This window comes from Ylistrum balloti, unplaced genomic scaffold, assembly GCF_031769215.1.
Source record: "Ylistrum balloti isolate Yb309-2 unplaced genomic scaffold, AGI_CSIRO_Ybal_v1 Utg370010, whole genome shotgun sequence".
Taxonomy (NCBI): Eukaryota; Metazoa; Mollusca; class Bivalvia; order Pectinida; family Pectinidae; genus Ylistrum; species Ylistrum balloti.
Window position 1 is genome coordinate 1,505,373 of NW_026782083.1, and position 19,040 is coordinate 1,524,412.

Genomic DNA, 19,040 nt, shown 5'->3' on the forward strand with positions numbered 1-19,040 from the left:
AATTTTTCTTCTCTAACTGAAAACACAAATGATGTCTTTAGCTGAAAAGTTGTTTTTTTATGGTGAAGATATCTAAGTGACATTTCATTATCAGTTTTTAATTACACTTCTGTAAATGACAAGATAGTATTAAAGAGATTTGAATAGAGACAGCCAAATCTCACAAATACCTCATATATTTTTTTTGGATGATAGACAACTTCAGTACACAAATGGAAATATATCTATAATGATAAGTTACATATAAGGATTTCCATGATCCCTTGTCAGAATGGTGTACTCACCACCTAGAAACTTTTCCATATCTCAACAATGTCAAATAAATCCTGTCTGAATGGTTTTTGGTATCAATTATATGTAGAAACGTTATATGATAAAATGATTTATTGATGAAGTTCCATGTCCCTCATAAAACATGACTGACTATTAAGATAACAAATTAGATAAATGTAAATAACAAAAGAAATAAAGAACACAGATTGTTTTACCCATTCATATCATATTCATGTTTTTACGATGAATATGCTTTTTTTATCTTTTTCCCTTGCAGAATCTGTGATATCAGCTTATTTTACATTTTTTGTAATGAAACAATGTACATTTTTATACTTAATTTGTATCATTTGTTATATATGTATTTACTGCTGTTTTATAGAAGATGGGAAATATTTTTACAGTTTGTATTACTGATATATTTTACTGCTTTTGTGTAGAAACAAACACCTTTTACAAATTGTCCTTTAATAGAGGCATATGAGTTAGTAAATTAAACAATCTAAATGTAGAAATTTGTTCCCTTATCTGTTTTCCATTTGTATATTAGGTTGATGGGTCCCTATAGAATTCATAAATTACAAGGTTTATGTATCAAGTTCCTCTCGAGACAGTGAATTACAAATTTAATGGATCATGTCCCTTTCTCTCTCAAAGATCTGTGCACCATTGGCTTTACTTAATACACCAGGATGTTGTACACAAAAATAAGGAAAGATGAATGATATATTAGTTTAAAGAGCTCATTGAAAAGAAAAACAAATCCTGAATCACATGTGATGTTGATCACAAGTACCACCAAGTTCTAAAATTTTCTCATCCAAAGTTCAATATTCTATTTTGGGATGAAGGTCATTACAAACACAATACAAGACTACTTTATTAATTATAAAACCACATTGTTCCTAATAAAACAGCTGTTCTAAAAATTTGTAAAACTATTTCTTTACAATGTTCATGTGTCAGGAACCAAATGAAACCAACCAAACTGCTACAATGGCGATGTATTTCTCTATGCTGTTTTGTATGTAAATTTACAGCTTACTATTAAATGCTACACAGTTCCATGTAAACATACGCTCCAAAGTGTGCTACAGTGATGCCATAAAATGTTTTGAAAAGAAAGGACATTTATCAATCTTTAAATGTGACTACACAATGTATCATGGTGACAGAGAAGTCATTGAAACATCATACATAATCTTCTAGATTTTTGTGACATTTCTATCACATATACATCACCAAATTAAAGAAATCATTAAGAGAATCTTTCTAAATATTCTGATCACTGATTACCTAAACAAGTGGACCAACTTACCTGACAATAAAATGCAAATATCCTCATGGATCTGATGGGGGAGAAGAAGAGGAAAGGGACGGGGATCTCAATCATGTAGGTGGCCACACAGCTGAGCTTGAGGAACCACAGAGGAAGTTGATGCCACCACCAGGCAAGAGGTGTTGGAATACACTGAAACAGGCAACACAAATAATTATAACACAAGTCAAACAGTGATGTCTGGTTCCTTGAGGTTAGACAAATGTCCATCACCTAAACCAAGATACCAACAATGTGCTGGGTGATTGAGACAATTACATGTAAATTAACTAGGAATAGGAGGCACAGACAAATCTGTCATCTAATGTGTGGTATAAAATTGTCATATACATTGTTATTGGTCTCAATCATTTGAAAATCCATCACAATTGATACAGATTTATTCTGGGACTGATCTAGGTTACATATTGTGATGCTATGTTTTCACAAACATTGGTATAAATAATGTTGCATCCCTGTCTCTAAGCTTACATCATGGCTGAGCCTATCTGCCAAGGCACACAAACCTGCCACAAATTAGTATTCACTCAGGCTGTAATTGCTTTTCCCCTCAAATCAGTGCTGACCTATATTTCAAGGATAACATGTAACTACTGACAGTTTTGTCCACTGGGAAAGTTGTCCACATATACATATAGTTCCATTATCTTGACACAGCAGCTGACAGAAAAATGTAGTGTTACTTGTACAACCAAACCAACAATAAAATTACACCAATAACTCACCTGAGATTCAAAATGAACAGACAGAGCTGAAACAGAAAAATAAAATGCCAATGAAATACACAGGAACAAAACATATTGGGTTTATTCTCTCAGCATTATTTAACTAATCAAAGGGGAGATAATTCTAAACTTCAATTTTATGTCACCCCAGGTATGCAACACAAATTAATATATTGACATCAACTATTATAATCATTTTAACAAAGTAGCTTGTTCAAGATACAAATTTACTGACATCCTACAGGTTTCTTATAATACTTCACAACAAAAGAATTGCCATCAGAGATACTCTATACCTTTATTAACAACAGACAACTGTACCTGTTAGCCCCCACCATGTTGGACATTTACTGGTCAGCTTCACCACTCCTGAAGCAAACATGAGACGAAAGAGGAGCCAGCGTATCAACCACAGTGTGATGCTATCATGCTGGTGGTATGGGGACATCCTCCATTTCTTTGGTAACTGAAGATTAAGTGGAGCTACTAAGATGGCCAGAAATCCTGCCTCCAGGAGTAAAATATCCCTGGAAAATCAAAGAAATCTTTGTAGAAGTTCTCTCCTTAACATAAACAATTTCAGTGTTTTAGCTTGTCATTAACGTTTTAAGGCAATAATATAAATTATAAATGATTGAAAAAAAAATATTCGTAAACATGCAGAGCAAAACTCTCAAATAAGTTCTTTTAACCAGCAAAATTATAATCTTTTCAATAAACAAAATAAAATAGTTAACAAGGTTTTAATATATAATTCAATTACCATACACTTGATATAATCATTAAATAACCTATTACTGACATTATTTAAGTTATCCAATTGTCATAAGATTTATCAGAAAATTATTAACACTGAATTTTGTGAAATACTGTCATCCATTAACAGCAGACTTTGTATAATCTGAAGCTTGTGAATAAATGAATGAAGATAACAAAGGAAGAAAAAAGAATTGAAATGAATGAGTATCAGTCCCTTACCATTGAAACCACAAAAAAGTCTGTCCTACCTGAAATCATAAAATATTATGTATATTTACCAGGACCATATAAACATTGCACATATTTATCAGGAAGATATAAACATCATATATATTTACCAGGAAGATATATCATCATGCTTATTTACCAGGAAGATATAAACATCATATATATTTACCAGGAAGATATAGACATCATACTTGTTTACCAGGAAGATGTCAATATCATACATATTTACCAGGAAAATATAAACATCATTCTTATTTACTAGGAAGATATAAACATCTGACATTTACTAGGAAGACATAAACATCTAACATTTACTAGGAAGATATACCATCATACATATTTTCCAGGAAGATATAAACATCATACCAATCTATCAGGAAGATATAAACATCCACATTGATATAAACAATATCCCTATGCACATTAAGAAGGACTATATCTACATCATACAATCCTCACTAGATTTGTTCAGTTTTATAAGTGAAACTTAAAGCTGACTTTCCTTTTTCATGAAAAACATTTTTGTATTTTTACAGCACATATATGTAACAATACAATGGACTTACCACATCATTCTAAGATAATTTTTCGGCAAGAAGTATTTGTAAATTGTTAACATCATGACTGTAATTCTTGTACTCCAGTTTTAATTTCTTAGATTTGTCTTAAATGTTGTGACTTTTTATGAATACTGACACCTTTGATACTTAATTCAGTTATCAGCTTTCTTTCACAATGCATAAGGTCATAACTGATAGCCGACATTATGATCTGACCATGTCATTGTTCAAATTGTTTTGTTTCAATGCAAGTCAGACCATGATGTTATGAAAGACACTTGATTAAGACATACCTGGTACAGAGACAGGTATAACATCCATAGGATTGGGTAGGCGACAGTGTCCCGTGCCACACTGAACACCAGACTAAGGAAGGACACCAACATTCCCATTAGGCACAAGAGATCCATCCCTTCCTGTGCATTTAGACCAAGGTGTGGGGTCAACTTCATCAAAGTTGGAGCTCCATCCAAGAGTTTTTCTATTGAATCTATCTCTAGAAAAAAAATCAAGTTGATGCAAAAATTTCAAATAAACTAAATTCATTAACTAGTATATACTTAAATCAAAATTAAATTAAACATTTTACAAACTTGAAAAACATTTTTGTATAACTTTAATGCAATTATTTGAGAAGCATAATCACTTATGAATAAAGACAACTTTGGTAACAAAAACTAATGAGTGGATATCAAATAATTGTAACAGTCATTTTATACATGTACATACTTTCTTGTAGAACAAGTTTTGCAGGTAATATTCCATTTTCTCCATACAAACCTATACCAACAGAAAACAAAATCAACTAAAATATGTACATGGTATATCAAATGCATAAATACAATATTTTCTACAAGTTTTAACCATAGTGTATATGTGATCTGATATTTTCAAAATATCCAAACGCTTTTATTGGTTGCATGATTTTATAATGTATATGACCGAAGAAATAATACCAGTTTGTAGAACAAAACATTTTGGGGGAATCAGCCCAAGTATCAAGGAACACAATCTCTTAATGCAATAAGTTCATAAGGCAAGTAAAGCTATTTCTATAACATACAAATATGAAATGATCATAAAGTATTGATCATGCTAATTATTGCCAAAAATCCATCTTTAAATGGTTTACTAATTAATAAAAAATGACTCAGGAATAAAATGCCATATTCAAACACAGTATTTATAACTAAATCAGTAAATGTTGGGAATTTTGGGGGTCTGTTTCAAAAGAAAGCAAAACAAAACAAAATTTTAAAAAAGAGAAAAGAAAAAAAAGACAATGTGGCTCTAAGGATTTCATATTTACTCAAATTTTGTAGTTCTATAAATAAACATAAATTACAAATTTATTGGTACAGTAAAACTAATTTGTTACATAAAATATCAATGTAAGGTATATCATTAACTTTGTATGTGTAACCCTGGTAAAATACTAGCTGCAAAATATCACTAGGTTAGGGAGAACTTCTCTTTAGCTCGATTGGTTGAGTGTCAGACTAGTAAGCCAGGGGTCGCGGGTTTGATTCCTAGCGGAGGCATTGAAATAATTAATGACCTCTGTTACATATGGTACCGTCAACACACAATGTGTTAAAAATTGCTGGTTCCTGTATAAATACAATAAAGATACATGTGCATCACAGAGAAACTGGTGCAGTTAAATATGGCCAGCAACACATGGGGAAATTTGCTCAAAATGTCCCAGTAGCCTTGCACCTAAGACATCAGGAAATACATTTTTTCACATTGTTGACACATGGAACAGTCTTCCGCAACAAGTACTGGTAATCTCGGCTAACTAAGCAAACCAGTTTAAAAACAGACTTGATAAGCCCTGGGAAAACCATCCACTCTGGTTTGACCACACAGCTAGCTATGGACCAGATACCCAGCATTAACGGACCATTCTGAGCTGTCTGAAAGGACCAGTAGGTCCTACTGGCAGAAACAACATAAAGTAACATCAGGTAATCATAAAGCTTACAGATATATGTCAAAGATCACTTCACTAAGAGTGGGAGGTTGATATTGATGACTAATTCCTAACCTGGTCATTGTACAGGGATAAGCTCTGAGCATTTAGGACCATCTTTTACATGATTCATCCTTTAATGTTACTGTTGCTGTATGTTAATTGATGGTACTGTTAAAACTGAATGACAGCTAGACTTTAATACTATCATTTATCACACTTCTTCCTTTAGATACATGATAGAATATGTTTATCTTCAACACAAACAGACATTCAAAACTGGAATATCAGAACTACATAGTAACAATGGAAAATTAAGTATACACAGGAAAACATCAGAAAAAAAATATCATAATTGCAGCGTTCACAGTCCATACCAATATTTACAACCAAATCATTAACTGGAACACCTGGAGGGTAATAGAGAAATGATGACTGAAAACTGACTCCAGGATTTAAGACTATACATGTCCCTGTGTTTTATAGAGAACTTCTGGTGAAAGGATTCTGCTAGATGGTACTCGTTTTGAGGGAAACATGTCGGTTATATTTTTCAGTGTAACCTATTGATAGCTGTCTTCATGCTGGAAAATTGAAAGAATAAACCGGTTTAGTTGAACTTGTGTTTGGAAAGTCTTGCACATTGCAAGTAACTACGTTGTAGCAACAGAGGACGAATGAACGCCAGTCATTCCTAAGTGCCATATCAATTTACTTATCTAGATCATGAGATGTGTATTTTTCATAGATACTCTTTTGTACTTCATACCAGGTATCTGCACATAAAGAGATGCAAACGCCATGAGATAGACTCCAGATATGCCCCAGAGGAACACATCTCTAGTATAGCTTATACCGCTCGTCATTTTCAACTCTTCCAACAGGTAAAATGTAAAAGTAAATAGTCAGCGAGTCTCATTCAATCATACTCTCTCGGCGGTGGAAGTGCCTTGGAACACCCCGGCAGGAACTAAATCCGCCATGTAGTTCTGCGAATTCTGATGTCATTTCGGATGCTGTGGTTTCACAAAAACTAATGTCAAATCACAAATAATAATGTTTATTTGTTTTAATATCATTTTTATATATTATAATAATCAATGCCACTAATATGTTGTGTAGTGATATGTATGTTAATATTTTAATTGAAACAGATGGATGTTACCCTTCTACCGATTGGTCCACATTTCCTTAATTGGACTACTTTTCACTGAATTGAGCGAATTAAATATTATTTCTCAATTCTTGAAGTTTTGTTTACAAAACGCGCGAGATTCAGATACTGGGACGTAAGAGCTGCATTAAGTCTTCTTCAAACACAAAAATATTTGTTCTCTCTGTTAACAAAATGTTTGCAATAGTTTAAGAATGTCAGTGTCTCCCTATGTCAAGCTGATCGGCTTACTTGTATGCTTAAACGTGACCTGATCATATGCGGTTTGCCGTTACTGGATCACCAGGGGACATCAGCTGGTTTACTTTTTACTATCTTATTAATTAGGTACATCCACACAAGGTAAAATACGTTGACCGTTAGTCTACTGATTTACCTAATCTTATGTCAGTTAAGCATGTATGCTTCTAAACCACCTCTTTAATGCACATGTAATGGTTCTTGGAGTGCATTATGAATATATGTCCTGTTTCTGTCTTCTCCCCTGGTGTCCATTGCCAACTACATACATTACTTGAAATCAGGACTGGTCACAGTCACAACTAGTGTAAGAAAGGAAGTTGAAATTTACATGGTTTAACTTCAGATGGACACTTCTAGATTTATATGTGTGTAAAGTAGTGCCCCAGGTATAGATTGAACAGCACCCAAAAAATATTTCTAATGCATAGGAAACAAATGACTTTTTTAGATAATGATTCTTTCAAATTCTGTGTTGTGTAAATGAGCACACCAAGAGGAAATGTAAACATAAAGAGTTCCACCAGTTAAAGTCATGCCTATTTGTTAATAATAGATATGACAGTTACCATGTCCAATAAATAAATGATAATCTCAGAGATGCATACTTTACACAACTTCTTCTTTTTAAAGTTGGCTCCAGTTTCCAAAGTTGATAAAAAGATTTCAGAAGTACAGTATGTGTATGTATTGTCAAGTTAAAATATCAAGATATATAAAATGAAAGATGGTATTATATTTCAGGTTCAATCATGGTTGTCCAACAATCACAAACCCAGAACATTGATGCTATGGCAAAGTTTTGTTCTATGCTCCAACCTATCCGTGACCTCACCAAGAACTGGGATGTAGACATTGCTGGTAATCTGGAGGATTACTTAGAGGAGGTACAACTAAAGACTAGTTTTCATTAAAAGTGTTATTTTTTTACTTCAGAAAATAACGCAAATGCATGTATGACAGTTTAATTTTAATGGATTTATCTGAAATATAAATAAAACAGACCCAGAATGTTCAGAATTGCTGCTTTAATGAATTTAAAAAAACATTTGAGATATCATCTGTAGACATCAGGATAATCGGTATATGGATTCTGAAATTTCATTTGCCTGACATTCTACTCTACATTTAACTGTCATTTGGTATAATATGTAACCTGATGAAATTTACCAATAATCAGGAAGCGTATTATATTTTTGGTGATACAAAATCTCTTCAGTTCCCAAGAAATGTTAATAACATTAAATATTGTTGCATAAATTGGAAATTGGAATCCATTTATAAAAGCATTATCAGAATAAGATACAATATTGCCCCCAAAAATGTGTTTAGGAAATATATTTAAGCATCAATACACTGGTTGTCAGTCTGTCTTATAACATTTTGAATATCCAGGTATTTATGTCTTACATAGCTGGAGCACATCACAGTGGCCTTTGATGGAGGACTTGTTACAATGAACTTTGCTGAGGCAGCCATGGTCATTCAGGGTTCTGCCTGTGTTTACAGTAAAAAGGTAGGTGATAATAGACCATCACATTTATGCTAGATCAGGGAATGTTTGTTCAAATTTGAGAATGGATAAACCTAGCCTGTCATTTTATGTTGATGCAGTTAAAAGTGAAATCTTTCTGAAGCTCCCATCAGCTGCACATGGGCTTAATAAAGCATGTGAATTACTTGTTAATAATTATATGTAAATATCATTTCAGGTGGAATATCTATACACTTTGGTACACCAGGTCCTTGATTTACTTGCCAATAAAAAGTAAGACATCTCTATCTGAAATCAGTGTTGGTGTTAATTTTGTAGTTCAAATCTTTGTCATAGATAATAAATAAAATTTCTTTTTATATGAATACAGACTAATTTTTTTTTATTTGTTTGTTTGTTTGTTACTTTTTTTTTGTCGTCATATGGCATAATTCAATGTTGTGTCTTCCAATGTTCTTTTTTAACATTTTTTCTTCTTCATAATACTTCAAAGTCTCTTGACATTTGTCTATGTACAGAAAACAAGCTAAAGTCTCCTCGATTGATGCAGATGGAAATGACGAGGATGCAAATTTTAATGACGGCACCGATGAGGTAATTATCTATATTATGAATTATGCTGTGCTCTGTAGTCAGCTATACATGTATTCCTTGATATACTGTACAGGTAATATAGAGAACTATACAGTACCTGTATTAGAAATACAAAACTATTCTTTAATTTGGCAGTTTCTTAGTCTGGATGACATCCAAGAACATAACAACATCTGGATCAAGGAAGACAGCTACGGATGTAAGGTAGATATAATACAGTAAATGTATTGGGTATAGAAGTGTAAAAATGACCCATGAGGTATTTTGTTTAAGTTTCACAAACTACCTACTACAAGTACACCTACTTTTAAGCACATATAGTAATTTTTTCCGGTTTATTCTTTCCTCACATTTTTCTCAAAATAAAATTTTCATAAATTTCTTATGTTATTGATATGATTGATCAGATAAAAGAAAGCATTGTTATGGTAGGGCTGATGATTTTAACTTGTAAACCCAGAGAGGAATAATGAGGTTTTATAAATTTGTGATCCTTATGGTACATATTTTCTTACAGTTTGTTGAGCCCATGCCCCACATGCCTCTCTGCCTGATTCCTCTAGAAGATGGGGAGAAAGGGGACAACCCACTCCTCAGGTAAGTCTGTTAAGTAGGGAAGAAAAATTACAACTGCCTATCTTGCAGGTGTCTCCCTTGCGCGGAGATTTTTGCCTAGGTTGTATTTGAATACTATGAGAGATAGTTAATTAATATTCCTCATTAAAACTTTCCTACAAACGTAATTATTTTTTAGAGACATTTAAGATAAATATTAGTAAATATAATAGAATACATTGTTGAATTTAAACATGATTTTGCACACATAAGCTCAACATGATGCTTAATTTCATTTTTGTTGGAGTTTGTCTTTTGGGTGAAATTTAACTAAATCAACTTTCATTCAAATTGGTTAACAGATTGTTAATAAATGTACTTGAACATAAAGCCATATTCCTGATATTATGATGACGTTTGCAGTAAAACAGGTGAAGTCCTTGCCAGTAGGAATGACTTCAGGATGAACACGAGCTCTGTCCACCAATCAGGGATACTGCTGCTGGATTTGTACCACTATACTCTCATAGACAAGTCAATCAATATGGCTGCCTCATCACTACATAGTCAAGGGCATCGGTCAGGTAGGCAAGTCAGTAAGATTGAACGTAGATGTATTGAAGTCTGTCAACACGGCTGCCTTGTCACTCCATAGTCAAAGGTATAAATCAAGTAGGCAAGCCAGTAAGATTAAAGGTAGATATCAAGTATTGAAGCCAGTCAACATGATTTCCATGTTACTGACAGATGATTCAATAAAAAGGCTGTTGAGGTGACTGCCAGTTTATTCAACAATAAGGTGTATGTTCAGGTGCGGCAGTGATAAGGTCAAGTGTGTTGATCAGTAAAAATGTTAGTGTTGTGAAATGTAAGTCAATATAGTAAAATGTTTGCTATTAAATGTAAGTGTTTTGAAATGTTTATGTGTGAAATGTTGGTCTGTTAAGTGAAATATTAGCGTCGTGAAATGTTTGCGTCGTAAAATGATAAGTGTAATGAAATGGTAGTATTGTGAAATGTTAGTCAATATAGTAAAATGTTTGTCATTGTACTAAAATGTTAGTTAGTGTGTTGTAAAATGTAAGTGTGATCAATTGTTAATGTTGCAGAATTTCAGTGTCGTGAAATGTTTGTTTGTATAGTGAAATGTTAGTCAGTGTGCTGAATTGTTAGTCAGTTTGACTGCCTCATCACTGCAAAGTGAATGTCTTGGCTCAGCTTAGTTTGTTTTTCTCCTGCTAAAGTACGTTGGACAAAACTTAATTGGCCTAAAATAGAACTTAAATAATTCATTTTAATCTGTCTGCAGATATCCCACAGGAGACTGTTATAGAACCACCAGTATCTGAAGATGTACCAATGGCCATGGATGATCCATCTGGAGGTTTGTTCCTTGATTCCATATAACAAAATTGGCGTTAAATATTTAACACACCAATCCATATAGTGCGATGATGCTCTATCTTTAGTTTACTGTTTACCTATGTCTGTAGAGTCATTTACCCCTGTCTGTAGTTTACCCTTTGCCTATGTCTCTAGTTTACAGTTTACCTCTATCTCTAGATTACTGATTATCTGTCTCTAGTTTAACGTTACCTCTGTCTCTAGTTTAACGTTACCTCTGTCTCTAGTTTAACGTTACCTCTGTCTTTAGATTACTGATTACCGTCTCTAGTTTACCATTTACACCTGTCTCTAGTTCACAGCTTACCTATCTCATTTTTTCCATTTAACTGTCTCTAGATTACTGTTTATCTCTATCTCTAGATTACTGATTATCTGTCTCTAGTTTACTGTTTATCTCTATCTCTAGATTACCATTTACCCTGTCTCTAGTTCACAGCTCACCTGTCTCTAGTTTTCCATTTACATCTATCTAGTTTACCATTTACCCCTGTCTCTAGTTCACAGCTTACCTGTCTCTAGTTTTCCATTTAACCGTCTCTAGTTTTCCATTTAACCGTCTCTAGTTTTCTGTTTATCTCTGTCTCCAGTTTATCGTTTACCTCTCTCAAATTGATATAAGTTGAAGTTTAGACAGGTTGCTTCCAGACAAGTCTTTTCAGACATGTTTAGAATTTTTACTGTTGAACTTGAAAATTGATTAGGCTTGTATTTGTTCAAATACAAACTCAGATCCTATGGCATTTTATTCATCTTTAAGTTTCGAAATAATGTTTTAAGTTTATTCAATTTTTACCCAGACGATGACAATGAAAATGAACCATTGATTGATGTACCTAATGATGAAGTGGATGGAGCTCCTGCAGAAAGTGATGTCCCTCCTTTGGAAACAGAAGCACCAGTAAGACTTTCATCTTACCTTTCATTTGTCCTTTGATTGGCTTTTGTTATTGCTTTGAATGAAATAAACATTTGTTTTGAGTTAATAAGTTATGATTAATATCATCAAAGGGCAGAAGAAATAATGTAAAAACTTGCTGCTCTAATGAATAGATACATTGAAAGTAATATAACTGTTGAATTAATGTTTTATGGGAATAGAAACCTAGTTGTGATATTTGTGGTTGATATTTAAGTTTGCTTAAAACAGATGTAAACTGATACACTGAAATCCTAAACTACAGCTTTGTATGTTGTCATTAATTGCCACTTAATATTTTAGGATGTAGAACCTCAAGAGATACGACGATCAGAAAGACGTCCCAAGACAGTGCGAGTTGTACCACCTAAACCTGTATGTATATTAGAAATTCGTACTGAAGTTAACAAAATGAGACAGCTACTGTAATAATACCTTATTTGATGCTGTCAAATTTTAGTGTATTATCGTTTTTATGGTAAATTAACCCCAAGCACGTCCACAATGATTGCTACATAAACAACATTCAATAATTGTAATTAGCACAATCATGTTTATGTCCAATCCTCTCAGTACGAAAAATGTTAAAATTTGTATGTTTATAGTAGTGTTGTAACAATAGGTTGACTTATCGATGTATTGCGATAGCTTTGCTCGATGGCAATAGGTCGATAGCTTATTTTCAAGTCAATAATTATAGTGATAGTTTGGTCAACTATTGATTGTTAATGGTAGTTTTTAAAACTAAACAAAAATACTTTTTGAAAACAAGATTCTTGACGGAGTTATTGCCAAATGGCTGCAAACCTTCGTTTATTTATGAAAACAGTTTTGGTACCTCAAATGGGAGTAGTGCTAATGTTCCAAGACACAATCAATCACCTGCTGAGAAAGGAGACAGAATTTTAAGCACAAGTAGTTACAATGATGAGGTTATATATCTTGAATAAGTGTTACATTGTAATTGTTTCTGATAAGATTAAATTACATCTACAAATTGTAGTAAGGAGGATGGTAACTAACCGTAGGTCCATGTTTTAGACCCATCCCTGAAATGACCAATTTGATATAACATGGCAGGAGGTAGTGGCATTTTATAATTTTTCCCATGCCAATAAAACGACAAACACATTGGTAGGGCAGCAGTTTGGTTACGTGAAAATTAATAACAATATGTCTCAAAACTGATCACAATTACCCTCCTGTTTGTGAAAGTACAGGCACCTTCATTTGGTAAATAGCTATATTATCCTTGTGTTACTAGGCCTATATATATATTCTTGTTTATGTATAAGATGAATACTAAGGGAAAAAAAGTGTAACAAATATCACTGTGCAACCTACTTGATTGTATGAAAATTTTAAATATTTTTTTTCAATTCTTGCTAAATTGAGCATACTGATACATTAAATTGGTTGGTGACCTTTATTTCTGGGTTAGAAAAGACACATTTTAAATTGAAAACTGTCCTGATAGTATCGCAATAGTCACTTGACTATCATGGTTATGATAACTTTTTTGGCCTCAATAGTCATCTCTAGTGATAGTGTCTTGAAAATTTTGTTCTTGACAGAATTCTTTATAACTTTAATATGATGTTTAGAACCTTGAGCAATTCCATTTTCAGGATTCTGACAATTTCTGATATTTTTTCTTGAATATAATACAGTTTGATACCAAAGTGACATTTTGATATATATGTTTAACCTATATATATATATATGTTTAACCAATATTTGACAGAATTTTTATATATATGTTTAACCTATATTTGACAGAATTTTTATATATATGTTTAACCTATATTTGACAGAAATTTGATATATATGTTTAACCTATATTTGACAGAATGTTGATGCCTGGGATCCAATTGATCAACATGAAGCAGCAACACAAACAGAAAAAGCTTTTAAGAAAAGTAAGCTTTAAGAAATAATTTCAGTTATATAGTAGACCCTAGTTACTCCAATAACAAGTATATTTTTAACCCACCATCATCAAATTGTGGAATGCTCAAATGGTCCTTCATCGATGGTTTGATTAATGTTTGTTCTTATTCATTCTTGCTATCACTTTTTCATAGAAATTTGGGGGTAGATCTCTGTCAAATTTGATAAATGAGTTCTGTAAGTCCCTAGTTGTGCAAGTTCAATTTTGTGACCAGCCAGAAAAATTTTAATTGCAAAAAGACTATAAATCAAACTTAAAGTGTCACACCATGTGTATGTTTTAACAATGGGAAGATGTTATGGGGAACCATGACTTAGTCTTTATTACTTTATGTGATGAATTAAAACATGTTGAAAAGTAAGTTGTCAGAAACAATAGATTCAATTTATATTTACGTTATGGTATAGTGTAACCTCAAGTTCTACACATGATTAGATTTTGATTGTGAATGAAAGAATGAAAGTGACGTTCGACTGTTTCAGGTGGTTCTGATGGATATGTATGTGTAAGTCCATCTAACCTCTTTTTTGTTTCTTTTCTAAAATTGAAAACCTTATTGCATTAAAACACTTTTCCAGTAGTTTTGGATCATGTTAAAATCATGTTGTCATTTTTTCAGGTAAAACCTTTAAAATACCTGAATGTGTACAGGATGTCAATTCAAAGAAAAGAAAGAGAAAAGCACCATTGAAAAAACCAAAGCTTCAGCCCCTGTCCGAGTTTATCACAGAAACATGTGAGAACATTTAAATTTCAAATGAAGTTAAAATAAGTTGTATTTTCGTGAAATATTGATAATATGTGTTTAAACTCAAACTACTTTTGTAGAATAAAACAAGTTTTAGTGAAATTATAAAATATTCTTTAATTACTACTTTAATTAAGATGGTGAATTTTCCATTATTTTCTGCTTATTTCTTTGAACCTTTTGGTAAATTTGAAATAGGTGTGCTAAAAATAAGATGGGATAATCTGGAAGTTTCAAATTTATCACTGTGAAAAATGAATTATTATTGTTATTGTTATGATTTGTAGTTTCACACAAAAGCAAGTTTCCAAAGAACCCAAGGAAAGTACCAGTTCTTGTTGAATTTGAGCAGCAGTACTGGATAGAATACAAGAGGAGACAACGGCTTCTGAGAGAACAGAGAAAATCTGTGGTAAATCAGTATTTCTGTCTTTTTCTTTATCTTTTATTTATTTATTTTATTTAGTTTTTTATGTTGTTATAAATAGACATTACAAAAATATAAAATGATACATTATATCAAACAGTTTTAGCATAACCATGTTTACAAGGTCAGCTTTCTTTAATTATCATACAACATACAGTTTAAAACTCAAAGACGCCTATACAATAGTACATACCCTTTCACCTTCAATAACACATCCTCACACACCCTCACATCGCCCACACACCCTCACATCCCCCACACACCCTCACATCCACACACACCCTCACATCCCCCACACATCCTCACATCCCCCACACACCCTCCACACACACACCACCTCCCTGTTCCCACACATCACATCCCCCACACACCCTCACATCCCCCACACACCCTCACAACCACACACACCCTCACATCCCCACACACACTCCTTGTTACACATACCCCATCTTTCATTCATTACTATACATGTACATATATCAATGCTGGTTGCCCTCAAGTACATATAAATTTAACAAAGAAATGTTGGAGGTAATGAAATGCCTAAATAATATCCGATGTTTCTACTATACTATATCTCTGAATTTTAGTCATATATTGTTCACACTGTTGTATAAACTGACATATCATTACTGGAACATCTGTTAGGTACAGTTCTGGATCTTTAATCCAAAGATCACAGCAAGGTCAGATCAATCAGATTATTGTTTTTCTAGTCTCTACACTAATGTTTAAGAAGACCAGCTATTTGATGGGTTTTCTTTAATGTAATGACTCCACAGGAGACATGAATCACTTTGCTATATTTAGTTGGTTGCTAAGCCTTTTTGCTTGTTCTCATAACAGATACTGATGTACAGGAAGTGTCTTTTCTTTGAGTAACAGTTAATGAAGGAAGTTTTCAGTCCAATTTATCTCCACTCTGTAATAAGGACACATATGATAAATAATAATTGGTGTAGTCAATAGACCTGATCTGAGAGTAATGCTGGGCAGTTTTAACTAGAGTTTTAATGAAGTTTTGTGTCGCACAGAGCCGTGAGGTGTTGGAAGAGGACCAGGAGGATGAGGAAGTCAACCAGAATGACCAGCCTGACAACATAGGTCAGTATCTAGAGGGTTGTAAAAATTATATCATACAACACAGGTTAGTGTCTATAGGGGTGTAAAAATCTTTTCAGACAACACAGGTCAGTATAGTGGTTTAAGAATCTCTTTGGACAACATTGGTCATTATTTATAGTTATGTTAAATCTTTCTCAGTTTGTTTGTGAGGATATTTGAATCTGACATTGGTGAGTACTTATTTAATTATAGGGGTGTTCAAATTTCACACCAGTTACTTCAGAACTTCATTAATTTAAACTTATATCTGTTACAGTAATTAATAAGCATTAAACACCACTTACCTAAAACTTACTTATTCCTTCCAAGTCAACTCACAGGTGTAATATTGACTTTTGATTTTAAGTAAGTGATTATAACACGGTAACTCAGAAGAGTAAAACAGAAATAATATGTTACAGATATAGGGATGGACAGGTTAGACGACGGTGATGACATAGACAATGATGCTCCGTTGGTAGATGAAAATCTATTTAACGCTATTGAATCAGCCTTCTCAGATCAGCCTGTTTTTCCAGCTTCACCCAGCCGGTCAGGTAAAGTTCCAATTTCTTAGATAATCTTAAATGTCTCGCTATTAACACAATATCACTCAGCAAATCAGGTAAATTTATATGTTCTCTGGTAATCTAAAACATTTTTACTATAAACACAACATTACACATCTTAGGTCAGTATATAAAATCCTTGTCCTTTGCCTTGTTACCAACTGATGTGGTCTTTACAGTGTTTTGAAAAGCTATGATTAATAAATTGTATCATTCTGTCATTGTTATTTCAGAATCAGGAGCGTTTAAAATCGGAGAAATTGTTACTGATTATGAGGAGCTTGTTAGACAGCATGTGGTAAGTCATCATATCATCACCAACACAAAACACATCAACATGTCACTACTGGATACAAGTTGCAATATTTCCTAGAAATGGTGGGGGGGTATTGTTGTCATCATTCTAGCAACTTCTTTAGAGATTGTGATGAAACTTGCTACAAAGATCAACTTCAACTAAAACTTAGAGGATTTTTTTGAAACTGTGTTCTAAGGTCACAGTTACTAATGACTAATTTGTCAAACATTGATACCTATATGAATGAGAGTGGAGTCATTCATGTGACCTATCTCACAGATATTTGGTTAATGAAATTTTATCTTTTTGTTAATAGGAGCAGTACATGGCAAGTGCTCAGGAATACGCCCAGATAACAGAGCTGTCACAAAGAGTGGCTGAATGGGAAGACAAGGTCATACCCAAACTAGAAGAGGAGGTTGGTATTCATATTGTTTCATGGGAATTTCAGTTTTACTATTCCAATAGAAAAGCTGTCTGGGTTTTCAGGAATTCATTTCTGCTTTGTTAAAAGTGAGTTAAAACTGAGATATCCGGGAATGGTTTAGCTGAAATATCATGAGATTGTTAACCCAAGACATCAAGGAATAATTAAGCTGAGATATTGAAGTTATTCCATTCCACTAAATGTAGTTTTTCACTTTCTTCACAGGAAACACACGAGCCTTTTGATATCAACAAGTATGGGACCAAGGTTTTAGATAATCTGACTAATGACAAGATTGTTCCATTTAAATGTGTTGCTGCCGGCAAGCCATCATTCGAAATATGTAGATTATTTCTGTCAACTTTGATGTTGGTAAGTGTTCATATTTGATTTGTTGTTTCAGTTTACTTTCAAAAGTTGGCGTTAAATGTCTGTGAAATTCAATAAAAGAAAGGATAGTTACAGAGATCAAATATGAAGGTCATTATTGACGTTTTAAAATGAAACACATTTTATCTCTGATAAAAATTGATTAAACTGATGATACAAATTATTGTGAATCAATCAAATTGTTAATTTATAAATTAGATTTGCATCATGAAAATGTGATTCCAGTGAGCATCTGTACTAGATTTTGTTTACAGTAATACCTAATGTGAAATTCAGAGGAAAAAAACATTGAAATCATGTGTTTGTAACTCTACTCACATCAATCTTGAAATCAAATTCAATGTTGACTTTTATCTTTACAGGCAAACACAGAAAATGTGAGAATTGTGCAGAAGGGAAGTTTGGAAGAGGGAATAGACAAATTTGAATTGAAACTTTTATCTACTACTCGCATGTTTGAACAACTAGAGGAATACCAAGCACCATCTCTAGCTTCTTGACCCTTGAGGAACTGTGACACTTTATAAAGGTTATCAAAGGCTGTGACATTTTTAAAAGATTTTAAGAGACCATGTCAACTACTCATTAACAGAAGTGTAAAAGCTTCAGATAAAGGTTCATATTCTTATGCAATAAATATATCATCATGTATAAAACCTAGTGTATTAATGATAAATTGCTGCTGTAAACTAATATAACTGTAGCACAAAATCTTGTGAATTCCTCTTTGGTAGGTGAAAATTTGCAGTGTTAGGTTATCTATTCTGTATACAGAGATTCTTCAGGAATCACAAACGCTGTGGGATGGAACTTTTTTAATGCCTCTGCTGCTATATATTACTAAACATACAGTATTTATTCACCTGTTGATTAACAGGTTGCCTCC

At 33.0% G+C, this 19,040-nt stretch overlaps 2 protein-coding genes across 3 annotated transcripts in view; one reads left to right on the plus strand and one right to left on the minus strand.

Moving 5' to 3' along the window:
- The window catches only part of LOC132548360 (lipase maturation factor 2-like), a 51,876-nt gene extending 45,099 nt beyond the window's left edge, over positions 1-6,777 (minus strand). For both annotated transcript variants that reach the window (XM_060212219.1, XM_060212218.1), the window contains exons 1-7: positions 6,629-6,777; positions 4,614-4,664; positions 4,178-4,380; positions 3,316-3,344; positions 2,659-2,864; positions 2,338-2,363; positions 1,592-1,744 (exon numbers count right to left, since the gene is read on the minus strand). In XM_060212219.1, the coding sequence (XP_060068202.1) occupies positions 1,592-1,744; positions 2,338-2,363; positions 2,659-2,864; positions 3,316-3,344; positions 4,178-4,380; positions 4,614-4,664; positions 6,629-6,725 (765 nt within the window). In that variant the 5' untranslated portion in view covers positions 6,726-6,777. The remainder of the gene's footprint in view (positions 1-1,591; positions 1,745-2,337; positions 2,364-2,658; positions 2,865-3,315; positions 3,345-4,177; positions 4,381-4,613; positions 4,665-6,628) is intronic.
- A 579-nt stretch (positions 6,778-7,356) lies between these two features.
- On the plus strand, positions 7,357-18,795 carry LOC132548441 (condensin-2 complex subunit H2-like). The gene is made up of 20 exons (XM_060212306.1): positions 7,357-7,375; positions 8,018-8,160; positions 8,688-8,789; positions 8,986-9,041; positions 9,287-9,362; positions 9,498-9,566; positions 9,880-9,959; positions 10,341-10,501; positions 11,227-11,301; positions 12,122-12,222; positions 12,544-12,615; positions 14,090-14,159; positions 14,811-14,927; positions 15,227-15,351; positions 16,401-16,470; positions 16,893-17,027; positions 17,273-17,337; positions 17,654-17,755; positions 17,990-18,136; positions 18,517-18,795. Exons 2-20 carry the CDS (start codon positions 8,026-8,028, stop codon positions 18,652-18,654), a joined length of 1,896 nt encoding a protein of 631 aa, XP_060068289.1. The 5' UTR covers positions 7,357-7,375; positions 8,018-8,025; the 3' UTR covers positions 18,655-18,795.
- Positions 18,796-19,040: the final 245 nt, after the last annotated feature.

Bases quoted from the DNA above. Each gene is read 5' to 3' on its own strand.
- LOC132548441 (XM_060212306.1), top strand. From the start codon at position 8,026: ATGGTTGTCCAACAATCACAAACCCAGAACATTGATGCTATGGCAAAG. The intron at 8,790-8,985 runs GTAGGTGATAAT...ATATCATTTCAG, and splicing joins CCTGTGTTTACAGTAAAAAG to GTGGAATATCTATACACTTT. The intron at 18,137-18,516 runs GTAAGTGTTCAT...TTATCTTTACAG, and splicing joins TTCTGTCAACTTTGATGTTG to GCAAACACAGAAAATGTGAG.